The sequence below is a fragment of the Rhea americana genome, unplaced genomic scaffold (assembly GCF_003343005.1).
Source record: "Rhea americana isolate MKP2758 unplaced genomic scaffold, rheAme1 scaffold_43, whole genome shotgun sequence".
Lineage (NCBI taxonomy): Eukaryota > Metazoa > Chordata > Aves > Rheiformes > Rheidae > Rhea > Rhea americana.
The window spans coordinates 3697563-3712623 of NW_028186568.1; the positions used below are offsets into that span (position 1 = coordinate 3697563).

General features: G+C 41.0%; 2 protein-coding genes across 5 annotated transcripts in view; both read right to left on the reverse strand.

The window, feature by feature from the left end:
* The window catches only part of CUNH1orf198 (chromosome unknown C1orf198 homolog), a 25886-nt gene extending 22427 nt beyond the window's left edge, over positions 1 to 3459 (reverse strand). Inside the window, exon 1 of one of the 2 annotated variants that reach the window (XM_085315498.1) lies at positions 2990 to 3459. In XM_085315498.1, coding sequence (XP_085171624.1) covers positions 2990 to 3316 — 327 coding nt within the window. In that variant the 5' untranslated portion in view covers positions 3317 to 3459. Of the gene's footprint in view, positions 1 to 2968 lie in introns of both variants that reach the window. The other variant, XM_085315497.1, reaches the window with a different exon arrangement.
* A 5929-nt stretch (positions 3460 to 9388) lies between these two features.
* TTC13 (tetratricopeptide repeat domain 13) overlaps positions 9389 to 15061 on the reverse strand; it is a 48858-nt gene continuing 43185 nt past the window's right edge. For all 3 annotated transcript variants that reach the window (XM_085315499.1, XM_085315501.1, XM_085315500.1), the window contains exons 22-23: positions 13187 to 13266; positions 9389 to 9539 (exon numbers count right to left, since the gene is read on the reverse strand). In XM_085315499.1, the coding sequence (XP_085171625.1) occupies positions 9416 to 9539; positions 13187 to 13266 (204 nt within the window). In that variant the 3' untranslated portion in view covers positions 9389 to 9415. The remainder of the gene's footprint in view (positions 9540 to 13186; positions 13267 to 15061) is intronic.

Consider the following 15061-nt stretch of genomic DNA (forward strand, 5'->3'; position numbering starts at 1 on the left):
ACTTGCTGCAGTATCTTAGCTCTGTTTAGATGAGAGAGCTTGTAAAACTCCAATTTCGGAACTCAGCCAAAATATGCTAATGAACTAGCTGAGGGCAAGTTTTACAATGACTAAACAACTAAAACAGTTTAGGCCATCATAAGTCACTGCAAAATCCTTATCTTTATGAATGTATATTCTTGTGGTTTTGTTGCAGGACTGCTATATTTAAAAAAATAAACAAACAATAGCCCTTTGGGGGGGGGGAGGGTTGAAATAACACATCTTTATTTCAATGCAAGCTAGGCTCTTGCAGGAAGTTATTTCCCTATAAACACAGGCCATAGTTTGGGTATTTCACTAGAGCTGGAGAGTGAAGACAGTGAATTTAGAGGTCTTKTTTAGAATGAAATAGTTTCATTTGATAAAACAGATTTTAAGTTTTTAGGTACCTAAATTCTTAACTTCTGCTCAAGAATAAGAACATAAAGTAAATTATATATATATATGTTTTCCTGTTAACAGTTAGCATAGCTATCTCATGATTGGCTGAAATCACAATGGAGAACAGGGGATAGGAAAGGTGTGAATTAAAAGTCCAGAGTTTTTGTAGCATTCTTAGACATAGAGGAATTAGCAAGATATAGCAAAAATTCCTTTCCTTCATGCCTGCTAGCAAAGCAAGAGAAACAGAAAGGAAGAGATGTCAGGTGGGGAGCACCTTCATGTTCCCTTGTTCTGTCAAAACAAATGTGCAGTTGCACAGTTCAGGAAGCTGTCAGATCAGGAGACAGCATGATAATAAAGCTGTGTAGGCAAGGCATTTTCAAGCCTGGAAAGCTGAACCAAAACAGCAAGAGACTGGCTCCAGTGTCTCTGTAACAGTAGTGTAAGAAGGAACAATTAATGAGCCAGGGCAAATGTCCAAGAATTAGGTTAAATGGCAGAAAGGGAGGTGGGTGGGGGGGAAGGAAGCTATCAGATGAGGAGCCAGGAAAACCTCTGAGGCTCAACAGTGCAGTTGGAAGAAATAAAATGGGACTAGAGGGTGCCAAAACAAGTTGAACCCCTTTTCTTCAGAAATATAATTAACTTCAGCCTGGAAGCTGAGGCAGTTGAGGCAGATGCTTCCAAAATTAATCACTCCACATCAAGTATTTTGATGAACCATGCTTTCTTTGGTTAATGGTTACAGAAAGGCTAAGTACAACTTGATTTGTATCGTAGTTGCCTTTTGGGGGAAAAGGGGAAAAAGAAAGACTTGCCAAGTTTCAGATGGGCTGTCTAGCTGTAGTTTTTGTCAAGCAGCAAGTGACTTTTTCCATATGGTGAAGCACAACAATCTACAACATGCTTTCTTTCATTCTGGATCCCTATAATTCAAAGCAGAAAGCACAGCAGAGCTGTCTGAGACTGAGGAAGCTGAACATACTTTTCACAGCCACTAGCCTAAATTCTTCTGCAAGTAGCTTCAAACTTACATTTCCTTTGGAAGACTGCTTGTACAACCAAATTTATTATCTGCTTCTTTCCATACCTTTTTCTCCAGTAATTATGGTCTACTATCAAATACTTACCCAGAATTTCTGTTATCACTAAACATGACCATATGTTCTCCAACTCTAAATACAGTATGTGAGCTCCATACTCTCATACTTTCCCAACACCTGAAACACAGGCAACAGCCTTCTATCATAAAGCCAATTAGGAAACATGATGCTGAGTATCTATGTGCTTTGAGTATTGCTTTCAAATCCTTTTGGTGAGGAGGCTAAAACAAGTGCTGTTCAGTTCGAATCAGACTGATGTTTCCAAGTGCAGAAGCACATTAATTTGTGTGACTACTACCAGAAAAAAAAATAAGTCMCCTTAAGAAGTTATGTGAACATAATGAGATATTCACTTTGTAATTAGGCTAAGACTCAAATATATATTTACATATACACACACATACAAGGAGTAAGAGAGATATAGTATCTGAAGAGTACTGTCACTTCTTTGCCAACATTAATTGTTAGACTTTGTAATTCAATGGGTCCAGCTGAGTAACCTAAACATTCCAATCATGGTATTCTTGTACCTATGTTTTTCTAAAACTACTGCCACACTTTACCATTAGGTAGAAGAGCTTCAGAAGCTTTAAAATCCATACTTTTTACCATCTATCTTTCCACATCCTTGTTTTTCCTGGCATGTAATGTGGAAAAGACTGATTTTTTTAAGGTGTCAAAAATATCAAGAGCTGGAATGTTTTCAATGTTATATTTTTAACCATCTTTAAAACCAAGAGCAAAAAGGAAGAGATTTAATTCAGTGTAAACACTGTCTAGACTCCATTTTCAGCACAGGATTATTTTAAGAGCTAGCTGCACTAATAACCCAAATCACCTTTTGGGGAACTTACAAGAGAGACCAGTATCGGCACCTTTTGAAAGCCTCTTTTTCTTCTCCCCCCTCCTTTTTTAAAAAATTACAAACTCCCTTTCCAAATTATTTCTACTCATTCCAGCTAAACTTTGATCTGCTTCCTTCCCTGTTTTCACTATCTAATCCTCTCATTTGGAGTATAACATCCTGCTCTTCTACATACAGATCGGGGGAGGGGGGGGAGATAAATAATTAATTAGTTAAATGAAACAGCTCTCCCATTCATCGCCAGTGCAGCTCCCCAGCCGTCRGTGACTCGGAACGCCCCCCCTCCAGGGCCTGTGATGGCGGACCCCCCTCACAGCCGCGCGCGGGCAGTGCCAACGGCCGCCGCTAACTGCCGCCGCTAACGGCCGCCCAGCGGGCGATCACGGCCGCCCTGCGAGCGTAAGCCCGGCTGCGCTCCGGGGCTCTGACAGCRGCCAGAAGCCCCGGGGGCGGCGGCGGCTCTTGCAGCCGAGGAACCTCCCGCCGCCGCCGCCGCCAGCTCCGGGAGGGGCGCGGGGAGCCGCCGCGCGGGGCCCGCAGCCCTCGCAGCCCCGCGGCCGCGGCGCGGCGGTACCTCGTCGCCGAAGTGCACCACCTTCTGGCCCGTGTTGAGGCGGAGGCTGGGGTAGGAGGCGGGCGGCGCGGCGGGCCGGGCGGCGCCGCGGTGTGCGGCGTAGCGGGCCTGGACGTGCGGCTCCACCAGGCACTTGTCGATGATCTCGTCCTGCTGCCGGGGCGGCAGCCGCTCCCACTCGGGCCCGTAGCGCTCGCGGATCCGCTCCTTCTCCGCCATGATCTTGCGCGCCATGGGGCTCAGCGAGGAGAAGTAGCTGAACCGCTTGCGCTCCCGCTCGTCCAGCGGCCGGTTGCCGTTCATCACCGCCGTGCGGGAGGCGGCGATCGCCGCCGCCATGGAGGCCATAGCCACCCCGCCGCCGCCGGCCCCGCACGCACCGAGCCGGGCGCACTCGCACGGCGGGAGCGGGAACCGCCTCCTCCTCCGCCGCCGCCTCCCTTCTTCCCTTCCTTTCCCTGCTCCACTCCGGCAAACGCCGCCTCCCCTCGCTCCCTATAAACGCCGCCGCCGCGCCGCCCCCCGCACGCCCCTGTCCTCGCCCGGCGCCCGCGGCGGCCCCGGCAGCCTCCCCCGCTGCGGCGGCGCCTCCCTCTCCGCCGCGGGCTGCCCGCGCCGCCCGGCCGGCAGCGCTGCCTCTCTCTCGCTCCCTGGGCCGGCGGAGGGCGAGGCCCCGGTGCTGCCGGCCCCGCACYGCTTGCAAGCTCGCTTTTACACCCAGCCGCGCGCTGCCTGCGGGCTGTCCCCGGGCCCGAGGCGGCCTAGGGCAGCGGGGTGACTCCGCGCCTGTCGCTCCCCGCTGCCCGGGCGGGGGAAGCCGGAGCCCAGCGCCAAGGTGGCCGCTGTGGCCGTGTCGGCCCAGCTCCAGTCTGGGCCCCTCGATGGTTTGCACCCCTGCGTTGCAGCACTTTTCTCCCACAGACCTTCAAGGCCTTTCCAAAGAAGGCGAGTGGTAGTATTCCCACGTTATTCCTGGCTAAGGCAACGGCACCAGGAAGTGATTTGCCTCAGCTGGCAGACCAGCAAGGGAGCCAAGAATTTGGGTTTCCTGACTCTTAAGGTCTTATTTATTTGTTCATACCGTCAAAGGTCTGGCAGATCGCATTAGGAGAGCCGTGGTGCCTGGGATAGGCTATTTTGTCCAATTAAACAAACTCAGCAGTGAGTCATTCAAAAGCATCTGAATTATTTTGGTAAGATAAATGAGTGTTGTGTCCCGAACACAACAAGCCCATCTGTTATGTATTAGTTATATTGTTAAAATAGAAAGGATATATTCTGGTGGGTTTTATTGTTAAGGAGGTTCCCAAAGCCATGAATGAATACAGTTTCCAAAGGCTGAAATAATTTTCTTCGGTCTTAGTAGGTGTGCTACAAGAGGGAGAGGACTGCTTTCTTTCAGATGTTCAGTTAATTAAGAGAAGTGTGGGAGGAAAGTARCTGGTGAAGAATAAAGAAGCAATAGTACTATGATAAAAGTTTGCCACATTAGACTACTTGGATACATTTACCTCTGCCCTTGAGCTTAAGGGAAACATGGGGATTGTGAAATTCAGATTGTGAATTTGAATTTCTCTACATCACTGACCTCTCCAACAGGATTAGAAGGGATTTCTAACCACCACATCATACTATTCTGCTCAAAACTTTATAAGTTATACATTAAGAAGCTTGTTTTAAAACATTCTTTTGACAAGAGTGGAGTACATTACTTAACTCTTGCAAGTGTTTGAAATCTTCTAGTTACCAGCCCAATAACCAGTTCATGTCAACAGTAGGGTTCTTTTTAGCTGTAGTTTTCTCTCCTAAATCAGCTGTTTTTCATAATAATATATTTATAGGGAAACCCTGTTCCACATCAGTCTTTGCTGCAGTACCCTGTTCATTCAATTAGTACTCTTCTACACTTAYTCCTATCTGAATTCATTGTTCTTGAACGCAGACATGCGCAATAACATCTTTAAAATATTCTGGACTAGAAATCTTTTTCCTGGTACATGCTACGGTTTCACRTGCCCTTTCCACAGCCACATGATTGTAGTAAATTTAGTTAGTTGCAGCTTGCATTACCCAAGATTGGAACTCATTATTTGAAAATTACAAAGGGCTTGATTTTATTGATTGCCATACCATCCCATTTGAGGTATTTTCAGATGTTGAGTTCTTCCTACCTACTGTTCAGAGCCTCATTTTATTAGCACCATCTCCAAATTTTGCATGATCTGCAAATTTGGCAGACTACATTACTAACCTTAGATTGCCTTGCAGCACACTACTTTGTTCCTCYCTTCCATTTAGCTCCTCATCCACTCAACAGGAGCTCTCTTTTCCTGTATCAGGTCCTAGCTTTGTGTATGGTACCACATCAAATGTTTTGCAAACCTCCAGAAAGATCCCCTAGTCTCAGCATTTTTGCTTCTTCACATACGTCAGTGCACGTGCACACCCACACACTCTTTCCCCATACCAAAGACAGACAAGTATCTCAGAAAGAGATTTGTACAAGATTAAATCTATTTTGCCTTTTGTTCTGGACAGCTGCATAGGGGGGGTTATTTTCTTCAAAACAAAGTCTCACAAATATTGAGGTTCAGCCTAGCAGGTCTTCATTACTTGGCTTATTTTTTCCACTTTGCTTTCTCTAAACATTATTCCTAATAGTTAAATGGCTGGAGCTGCTATACATTAGTGTTCCCATTTAAGAGCTCAAATGATATCACTCGACCAGTTATCTAAAGTGACATAGAAGAAGATGGAAAATGATAATTAGGTTTCTCCATTCTTACAAGGTAATTACAATTCTCCAAGTCATCATGTACCAGCCCATTTATATAATCTTGTTTTGTTTGTTAAACTTGTTTTAAAGTATTTAACTTAWGCTTGCTTTCCTTCTTAGTCATATGTATCACACCCAGAGAAACAAGTCTTTGAAACACACATACACTCATAGAGGTATAATATACATTACACTAACACACCTTCAATCTCCATTAATATCATCTTTTTATCTGACAGAAGGGGGATGGGTATGAAGTCAGTCACAGGAGTAAGATAAATAAGAAAAAGAAAACCTGAACAGATGTATGTGGCTTGTTTGTCCAGGGAATTTCCCTAGTCCCCACCACCACTTCTCCACTCCCTCTGTTAGAGCTTGAAAACCAGAAATCTTTTATTTTATAGCCCCAAGAACTTCCTGGTCAGTACCAACATAGAGTTCCCCTTTCTCAACAAAAAGTACAAGCCAGAGGAAAAGTTATAGGCTTTACAGGCTAAGAGGAAAGAAATTATAATGTTTTAGTACAATCAAGTAGTCATTAAATTAGGAATTTCTTCCTGGCTACTATACCTGTTTCTCCATTAGGTAAGAGAGAATAATAATTACTTTCCTCCATTATGAAATCTAACAAATATTTCTGAATCTTTTATATCCTTAAATGGAAGACACAATAGAAGCAAGTAGTGCTTATAGCAGAATGGAAAAGGTACTTAAGCAAAAAGACGGCAGAAGAATACCTTCATCACGATTGYGCAGTAATATAGTTCCTTTAATGGAAACTCACAAATTTACTTTATCCTTGTACTTGGAAAGAAATACTTACTTTAGCCCTTTACATAAATTCTGATCAAGGAAGTTTGAAAAGGGTGCTCATTAGTATCGGTCAAATCTGCTTTCACTATGGTTTGGATCGTCAATCTTAGGGCTACATTTGCAATCAGCTTCTATTTTTTTCTGGTGATTTTTACTTAGTTTCTCAAATTTATACCAATCCTTCAAAATGCTTAACAATGTTACAAAGTAGATTAGTGCTCGCTAACGACTGCTAACTTGGATTCCAAACAGCTATTTCCCCTTTTCTAGATTTCCTTGCATGATGATGTTTTGGGCACTCATTACATATCCTCTACTCACTTATTTAATGATTTCCTTGCAAACAAGCGGAAGCAGAGGAAAAAAAATAAGCTTTAGGAAGAAGATGCTCAGATGTAGGCACAGCGTTTGGGCACAATGTTAACAGTTCCTTGGGCTAGGAGTCAGGTCACTGTTTTCCAATTAAATCTAACCATTTTTATCACTGTAGCTCTAGGACAGTCCATGCGAATCTTGAAATATATTCCAGACCTACCCTCAGACATATCAGAGGCAGGAATAAAAAAACAAAACAACCCCGAAAACCACACCACTTAAATACAAAATCTGCTTCCTACTTTTTCTCCCTTCCTTCATATAACATTGCTTCTGTTATAATTACAAGTCTATTAATGGTAGCATGGTAAGAAGTTGGTATGTAACAGCACTTGTTCTTAAGAAGAAACAGTGAGCACACAGATAGTACAATTKATTTCAGCAATAGATGGTAGAAGGCTGTAAGTGGGAGGAATGCGTAATTCTTTCCCTACTCTCATATTATAGTATATAATCTTTGAATATAAGAGTTCATGAAAAATAGGTTCCTAGAGGCATATATGCATCATTGTTTTAAAAGTTTGCTCCTGACTTAAACTAAAGCAAGTCTCTTTATTTTCTCCACTTACTGCATTTTGATTTACATTGCAGAGGGGTCTCAGAATGCTTTGTTTCACCTCAAAAGAGTCCGAATTGGAAAACACATTGCTAAAATGAACTCCAAATGCTAATGAGCAGCCAGTTCGCAAACCAGATATGAAGCAGAAGAAACTAAAACCTCTGAAACACATGTAGTGGGAGAACTGATAGCTCACAGTGAGATGCACTGCTTGGTATTACAGACATAATAAACACCCGCTTTGCAGGTTTCCTTTCCTACCATTTCTAGGAAAAATGTTCATATGTGTGAACATTCTAGAGACTGGCTACCCATGGCTGTCGTATTTTGTCAGTGATCCAGTTAACAAATACTGAAATCCAACTTTAAATGAACAGGGCTCTTTTCATAATGAGTATTAGTACTCAGAACAAATTCTATCTTATCTTGTGGCTTCTTAGTTTTTTTTTCCCCCAGACTTAACACTCCCCCCAAATTGTGTACATACACAGAGCCCACTTTGAATCTAGTGGCTGCTTATGTAGGATAATCAAGATAAAAGCCCTCCCTTCAATAAATCTACCCTACTTTCAGTCCCACTATTGAAACAGGTCACCTGTATCAATATTCTTGGCGCTTTGCTGCATTTCTTTATTTGRTTAAAGACAGGTTTGAGAATGTACTGTGCTATAGCCAGAAAAAGGAACCATACCACTGCTATTGGGCTTGGCATGCCTTGGAGCATGCAGAGTTTTCTCCTCTGCCCCTTGGTAAGTAACTGTTTAGCATCTCTCATGGGACTTGATTAGGGCAAAGACTTGCAATTGTGCCCCAAAAGCTGTAAGTACTGGAAAATTAAGTAGTAGTAAAGAAAAGAGTATGTGTGCAAAAGGTGATAGCAACAGAATCACAGTTAAACCATCAACACTGGGAAAAGCTGAAAGCTGTATCTAGAAACGCAATAGTCTTTCTGAAAYGCTGAATATTAAGGGGACAACAAAAATGCCTTGATAAAGGCACTGAGGAAACATTTGCCTCACCATTGCCTGCTACAGCTTATGCTTCTGAAGTCCCTTATCCTGACAAAGGATTTCAAAGTCACAAAGCTCAAATTAAAATGAGTAAAATTCAGTGAGAACTTACCAAAAGCAATATCATCACTATTACAATGTGAACCATAGTTTGTGGTACTGTCCACATTCTCAGAACTGAATTAGCCCTGCCCTACAGAATGTCTGTCTTTCCAGAAAGCTGCTAGCCCCTTCCAACAAAAGCAACCCAAAGACCCCTAGATAGCTCTCCAAATATATTCTCACTCTTTTGCTATCTTTTGCCAAAGAGGAACAGGAATGAATATTTGGAAAGGGAGACTAATGTAAAATTGCGGCATTTCTAACATTTATTCACCAAGCTAATTCTAGATGTGTCATTTGTTTATTTCCAAAGCATGCTTTCCTGAAACTAGTTCTTCTAAGCTGACAGCTGTTCCTTCACTGGATTACATTACATGAAATGCCTGTATATTTACTAATTACTCTCATATGTATGGCTCATGAAGTTTTCCATGCAGAAGACAGAGGCTTTGGGGGGAAAAAAAATGGGAAGTGGTATTTTCAAAGCACATTAACTTTTTAAAGTTAACGTAGTATGTTCAGAACATAACTGAAATGGAAATTTCTAATTGCTTTTCAGTTTGGCCTATCTGAGTAAACTTGGATTAAAAAAAAAAAAAGAAAAAAAACAACTGTTAAATTTCTTCTTCCCTTTGTAATATTGTTGGTCACACAAAAAGATTCCTGTTTTTGGTAAATAGGGTACTTTGACTTGAGTAGTTCTCACCAGAAAAACAAGAAAACCTCATAAAAGTAAAAACAAACCCAGTTTGTAATTTTCCCTTTCAAAATAATTTATGAAGCAATGAGACTTGGCTTTTTATTTGTATAAATTACACAACAATTACAGGTTTTTTTAAACAATGAGACGAGTCTGTATTTAGTACTTCAATCATTGTTCTCAGTGTTGGAAATGTCTCTGATACTGATGGTAGTGTCTTATAAGAAGGAGAAATACTGAAAAAAAGGGAAAAAAGAAAATTAATCATCTTTTGCTGAGTTTAATGAATTACCAGAAAATTAACATCTTAACTTACATTTCTGCTCATTCCCTTCTCCAGCAAATTTGGGAACTAAATTCAAGAATCTGTTGCCCATCAGTTCTCGCTTCTTATGACTACTCACTTCAGTAAGTGCCCTCAATACAGAGAATGAAAATAATCACCATATAAAGGAGCTTACCAAAATGGCAGAAATTAAAGCAGAATTTTATTGCTTGAAGTCTTTCAACTCTTAGTTACTTTACCCACTATTATTCCTACACTGCTGACAAATTAGTCAGTCAGGTTAATTACCTTTATATTATTACTTCAAGTGGGCTGTGGTTCCACAGATACTTTTCCTCAATCTCAAGCAAAGACTTCTTTAGCATTTTCTCCCCTCTGCCTGATTCCTGGCCCATTACACATCTCTCGGTTGAGCCAGTAAATCTATTGGTGGGACTGCACTATGAAATGCTCCAGGTTAAAAATAAATTTTGTTTTTGATACAGTTATTTTTTAATCCAAATCTGGTTTGCTATGGGATCCTGCAAATAATTTCAGAAACATGTAGCAAGGATTAAAATGGCTTAAGCTGCCTTTGATCCTAAGATAGTCTGCTCTATTCTAGTAAAGATGCGTCAAAATATTTTTGATACATGAACACAGGATTAAGAAAGAGGTAAGCATGTAAACTGAGAAATTTATAGTAAAATAAATTGTAGGAACTATAAACATTTGGTATTTCCAAGACAACCAAGTCATAATATTTGTGCAGACTACTTTTATTAAAAATCTACTACTGTAAAAGAAGCATCAACTGCAAGCTGCTACACTGTAGTTTAAAAATGTCACTACTTAATAAGGACTGAATATGATTACATGTAGAATTTTAATCTGAGCCTGAACCAGATGTACTTTGAGTCTTCTTAATGATGTTCTTCATTTTAAATGAGGTATTACAGTCTTGCAAGACCGATAGCCACTGATAATAAATTAAACTGTACTAATCAGTGAGATATTTGTTTAGCACTAACAGCAGTACGAACTGTCAATAATATCATAGAATAAGTCGGGTTGTAAGGGACCTCAGAAGGTCCATAATCTGACAACCTGTTCAAAGCATGGTCAAGTATAAGATAAGACAAGGTTGTTCAGGTCTTTATCCTGCTGGGTCTTGGAAACCTTCAGAACAGAGACTACACCACCTCTCTGGGTAACCTGCTCCACCGCTTGACTGTCTCAGGGCAAAAAATCTGTGCCCAACCTGAATCTCTCTCCTGTTTCAACTTTTGCACATTGTCTCTCATCACCCCTATTGGGCATCACTGAAAAGCCTGGCTCAGTTTTCTTGATACTGCTYATAGGTACTGAAAGGCTGCTCTTGGGCCCGCACAAAACCTTCTCTTCTCTAGGATGAAGAAGTGCAATTCCCTCTTGATAAGGCACATGCTCCAGTCCCTGACCATCTTGGTGGCCCTTTGCTGAATTTGCCCCAGTTTATCATCATCTTTTCTATAATGGCAGCCCAAAAACTGGATGCAGTGTTCTAGATGTAGTCTAAACAAGTGTGGAGTAGAGGAGGATCATCTCCTCCCCCAGTCCATGGGTATGCTCCTGTTAGCACAGCCCAGGATGCTGCTGGACATCCCCTGCTGCCAGGGGTCGCTATCAGCACTACCAATTCTGTTTGCTGTTTACTAGGGCCCCCAGGTCCTTTTCTGCAAAGCTGCTCTCCAACCAGGCAGTCCCCACCTGTATTGTTGCACAGGATTCTTCCTTCCCAGGTACAAGACTTTGCACTTGTACTTTTTTAATTTTGTAAGGCTCATGTTGACCCATTCCTCCAGCCTGTCTAGGTCCTCCAAACGGCAGTATCAACTGGTCTCTACAATTTGGGATTATCTGCAGACTTCAAGAGCAAGCACTCCTTTGCCTCCTCCAGGTCATTGATAAAGATATTAAACAAGGTAGGTCCTAGGRTAGACCCCACAATGCTCCATTTGTTAGTGGCCTCCAGAGAGAGAGTTACCCATTACCACTACAGCCAAATCCAAACCTTTTTTTTTTTTTTTTTTTTTAACCTATCTAGTTGCCCACTCATTCAGACAAAAATGTCCCACTTTGCTACATGAATATTGTGGAAGACAGTGATAAATGCTTGCTAAAGCTAAGGTAAACAACATCCACTGCTCTCCCCTCATCCACGAATCCAGTAGTTTTATCACAAAAAGCAATTAGGTTGGTCAGGCATGATTTACTCTTGGTAAATCCCTGTTGGCTGTGCCCAACCACCTTCTTCTAGTGCCAGATCAAGTTCCTAGAGGACTCACTCCATGATCTTCCCAGGGACCAAAGTGAGGCTTCAAAACTGCCATCAGCTTTAAAAATGCTCCAGATTAAAACAGGATTAAAAGACAGGTAATAAGTTTAAATGTATAGTTTGAAGAGATCCTTAGAATGGAAAAGAAGTGACTAAGTTAAAATTTCTCCTCATTTTGTTTGCTTAATTCTCAGATTTATTAATTATCAAACAACAACAACAAAAAAGAGCAAGCAAATTTGACCACTGGACAAAATGAAGCAAATGTTGCCATACATTTTTTTTTTCAGAAGATAACAGCCACAAGATAACTGAGTGTTTAAACTACTGTTCTGTTAGATCAGAAATAAACTACTGGACTTGTGAATTCAAGTCTTGTCTCATCAATCTGTAAGCAGTGCTGAAAAATACAATGGATCATTTAACAAACTCATCATTCCCAAGTCATTGTTTTAAGTATAGATTTAAATTTGATACATAAAAAGTCTTTCAGTCTTACTCATTTAATTTCCATAGTACAAATACCCCAAAGAGCCCATTGTTGCTGACAAGTGATGTAAAGGTGGCTCATCTTGATGCCACTGCCTTATTTTTGTTCCTGTGGGCTCCAGTAGCTTAACCATTTGTTTGAATGCAGTACCTTATATTTCTCATAAGCCTATGCTGGTCTGGCTGAGGATTTTTGATAAATTCAGAAAACACAGTTTAAAAATGTATTRGTTTGCATTTAGCTGAGGACTCCCAGAAATGGCCCAGCTCTCTGATGAAGATTATTTTGGCAGACAATCTTTCTTTTGACAGCCCATTTCCAGCACCATCCCAATCCTATCTGTAGGCCACACTATTCCATGGAGTTTTTGTAGGAATAAAGTTACAAATTAAATGGTGCAAAATCCAGATGGACCTCTGCTATATTGCCAGTGGAGAAAAGATGTCAGATTTCATCAGAGAATCGGACTGAATGGGCCCTGGTCAAGTTTGCTGAAAGGTGAACGCAAACATTTAGGGACAGGTCTACGGGATAAAGGAAGACCATTCCTGGATACTGCCATGTTGTGGCAGACCAGAGGCAGGTGACTATCATTGCTGGGCACAAATTCTTAAAAAGCCCAAATCTTAAACTTTAGTGATAGCAGTGCAATATGCCAATTCATGATCGTCTCAAAAGCAAGTTTTACTGTAATCCCATCTACTGTTTAAGAATCTAGTAATATCTAGTAATCACATTTCCAAGGTTTTATATAAAAAAAATGGAGCTCCCCCACATCTCTTTCCTCAAGAATTTGGACAAAACAATTTACCTTTTTAGATTCATCCAGCTCCTTGCTATTTTGCTAAAAGCTTCAGACCCTGCTGCTGTCATTGCTTCAAAATCAACCAGCTAAAATGCAGAAAAACAAAAAAGATTGTAAGAAATGAGAAGCTTTAAATCCTCTAATTCCACAGAGTTAATTCTTGAGTATTTTTAATAACTAAATCAACATTTAAAACTATATCCTTCTTTTTGTGGAAAAAATCATTTTTTAAAATCATCTCTTAACAAGACAGTTATACTAAAAATTTAGTGCAAGAAAATACTGTAATACAGGGCTGAAGACAGACAATGCCCAATTAAAACTGAGATATTTCTCATTGATTCTACATACTCTACTCTGCAAAATGCCAGAATATAGTACCACAGAATGGTAGATTTATACTGAGCTTTCTGAGCATTCTGTATTGCTTCTATCCACAATGGGTTTTTGGACAAGTTTTAACTACACATAGCTAAGACATCTGGCAACTTTGTATCTACAGCTGATAATGTGTTTTCAATGAACAATGTTCAGTCTAAGTTCATTAATACTGAAACATCTAGGTTAAAACATTTGGCGTCCAGTGAACTTTGACTGAATTCAAGTATTTTGAAAGAATGTTACCTCTGCCCCTAGAGGGGTGAACCACAAACTGGTTTATGCACAGACTAGTTTGTCCCTCATCACCAATGAAAGGTGTTTGGAAGTAGGCAGGCATTACAGGCACTGAAGCTGTCTGCAGGCTGGGTACCCTATCGCAAACAACACTGGACACTATAGTGACCTTAGCTACTGGCAGACCTGCCAGGTGGTAAGCACAAGACTCTAGAGCTGCACATCTCTGGCTTTAGAGCAGTCTGATAATGCGTTCTTTCATAAGCTTGGGACTGGAAATCCCCTTCTAATGGATCTGGCAAAAAATCCTAAACAGTTTCATTCAATTAAAAAAAAGGGGGGGGGGAACCACTCTTCCAGCTGGTGAAAATTTTCATTAAAAAGTTTTTGTTACAGTTCAGGCAAAGAAGTGGCCCCAAAGCTTCCTGTGAGTCAAAAATCCTGCTTTTAAGTAATCTTGAAACTCTGCATAAATCAGTCAGCAAAATGCTCTATCCTATAATATAAACCTAAAAATATGTATAAAACTTCCCCAGATAAATAAGTCTTCCACTTGAGCTAGAACCCCTACAGAATACTGAAGATACCAGCTTACTGACCCACTGAAGAGAACACTTTCTTGCTTTTAAGGAAGTGCAGCACATTATTAAAAGCTATTAGGAGTAGAATATAATATTTGCCTTGTATGTTTTCAGTTTTTATTTTGTTTTTAATGTTATCAGCCTTCTAAGCTCATTGTACTGAAAGGACAAACTTCACTGTTTTCACAGGTACTGCTGGAACAGAAAGGCAAGTCACTCTCCCTTCAGTTATGCATGCAAAATATTTTCTTCAAAATTGCTGATTCTCACTAGAATTTGTTCGATCCTTTCAACAATGCATTAAAAGACAAAGGAGCTCTCATTCCTGGCATACTAAAGACGCAATACAGCTAACAGATCAAAAGTTGTAATAAATTTTCAACCAGCAGATGACTGAATACACAAAGTGAACCCCCATCATTGAGCAAGGTGGTTTAATTTTGAATCTAATGTCTTGAAAAGTAAGACTTTGTTTTGAAATAAGCAGGATACAGAGGGGAAGGGGGAATTAAGAGAAGTCGCAAATGGATTCCAGATCATTTAGTGGTCGACCATATCATAGTATCATAGAATCAGTAAGGTCGGAAGGGACCTCTAGAGATCATCTAGTCCAACCTCCCYGCTCAGCAGGGTCACCTAGAGCATGTTAGACACGGTTGCATCCAGGCAGGCCTTGAAGATCTCC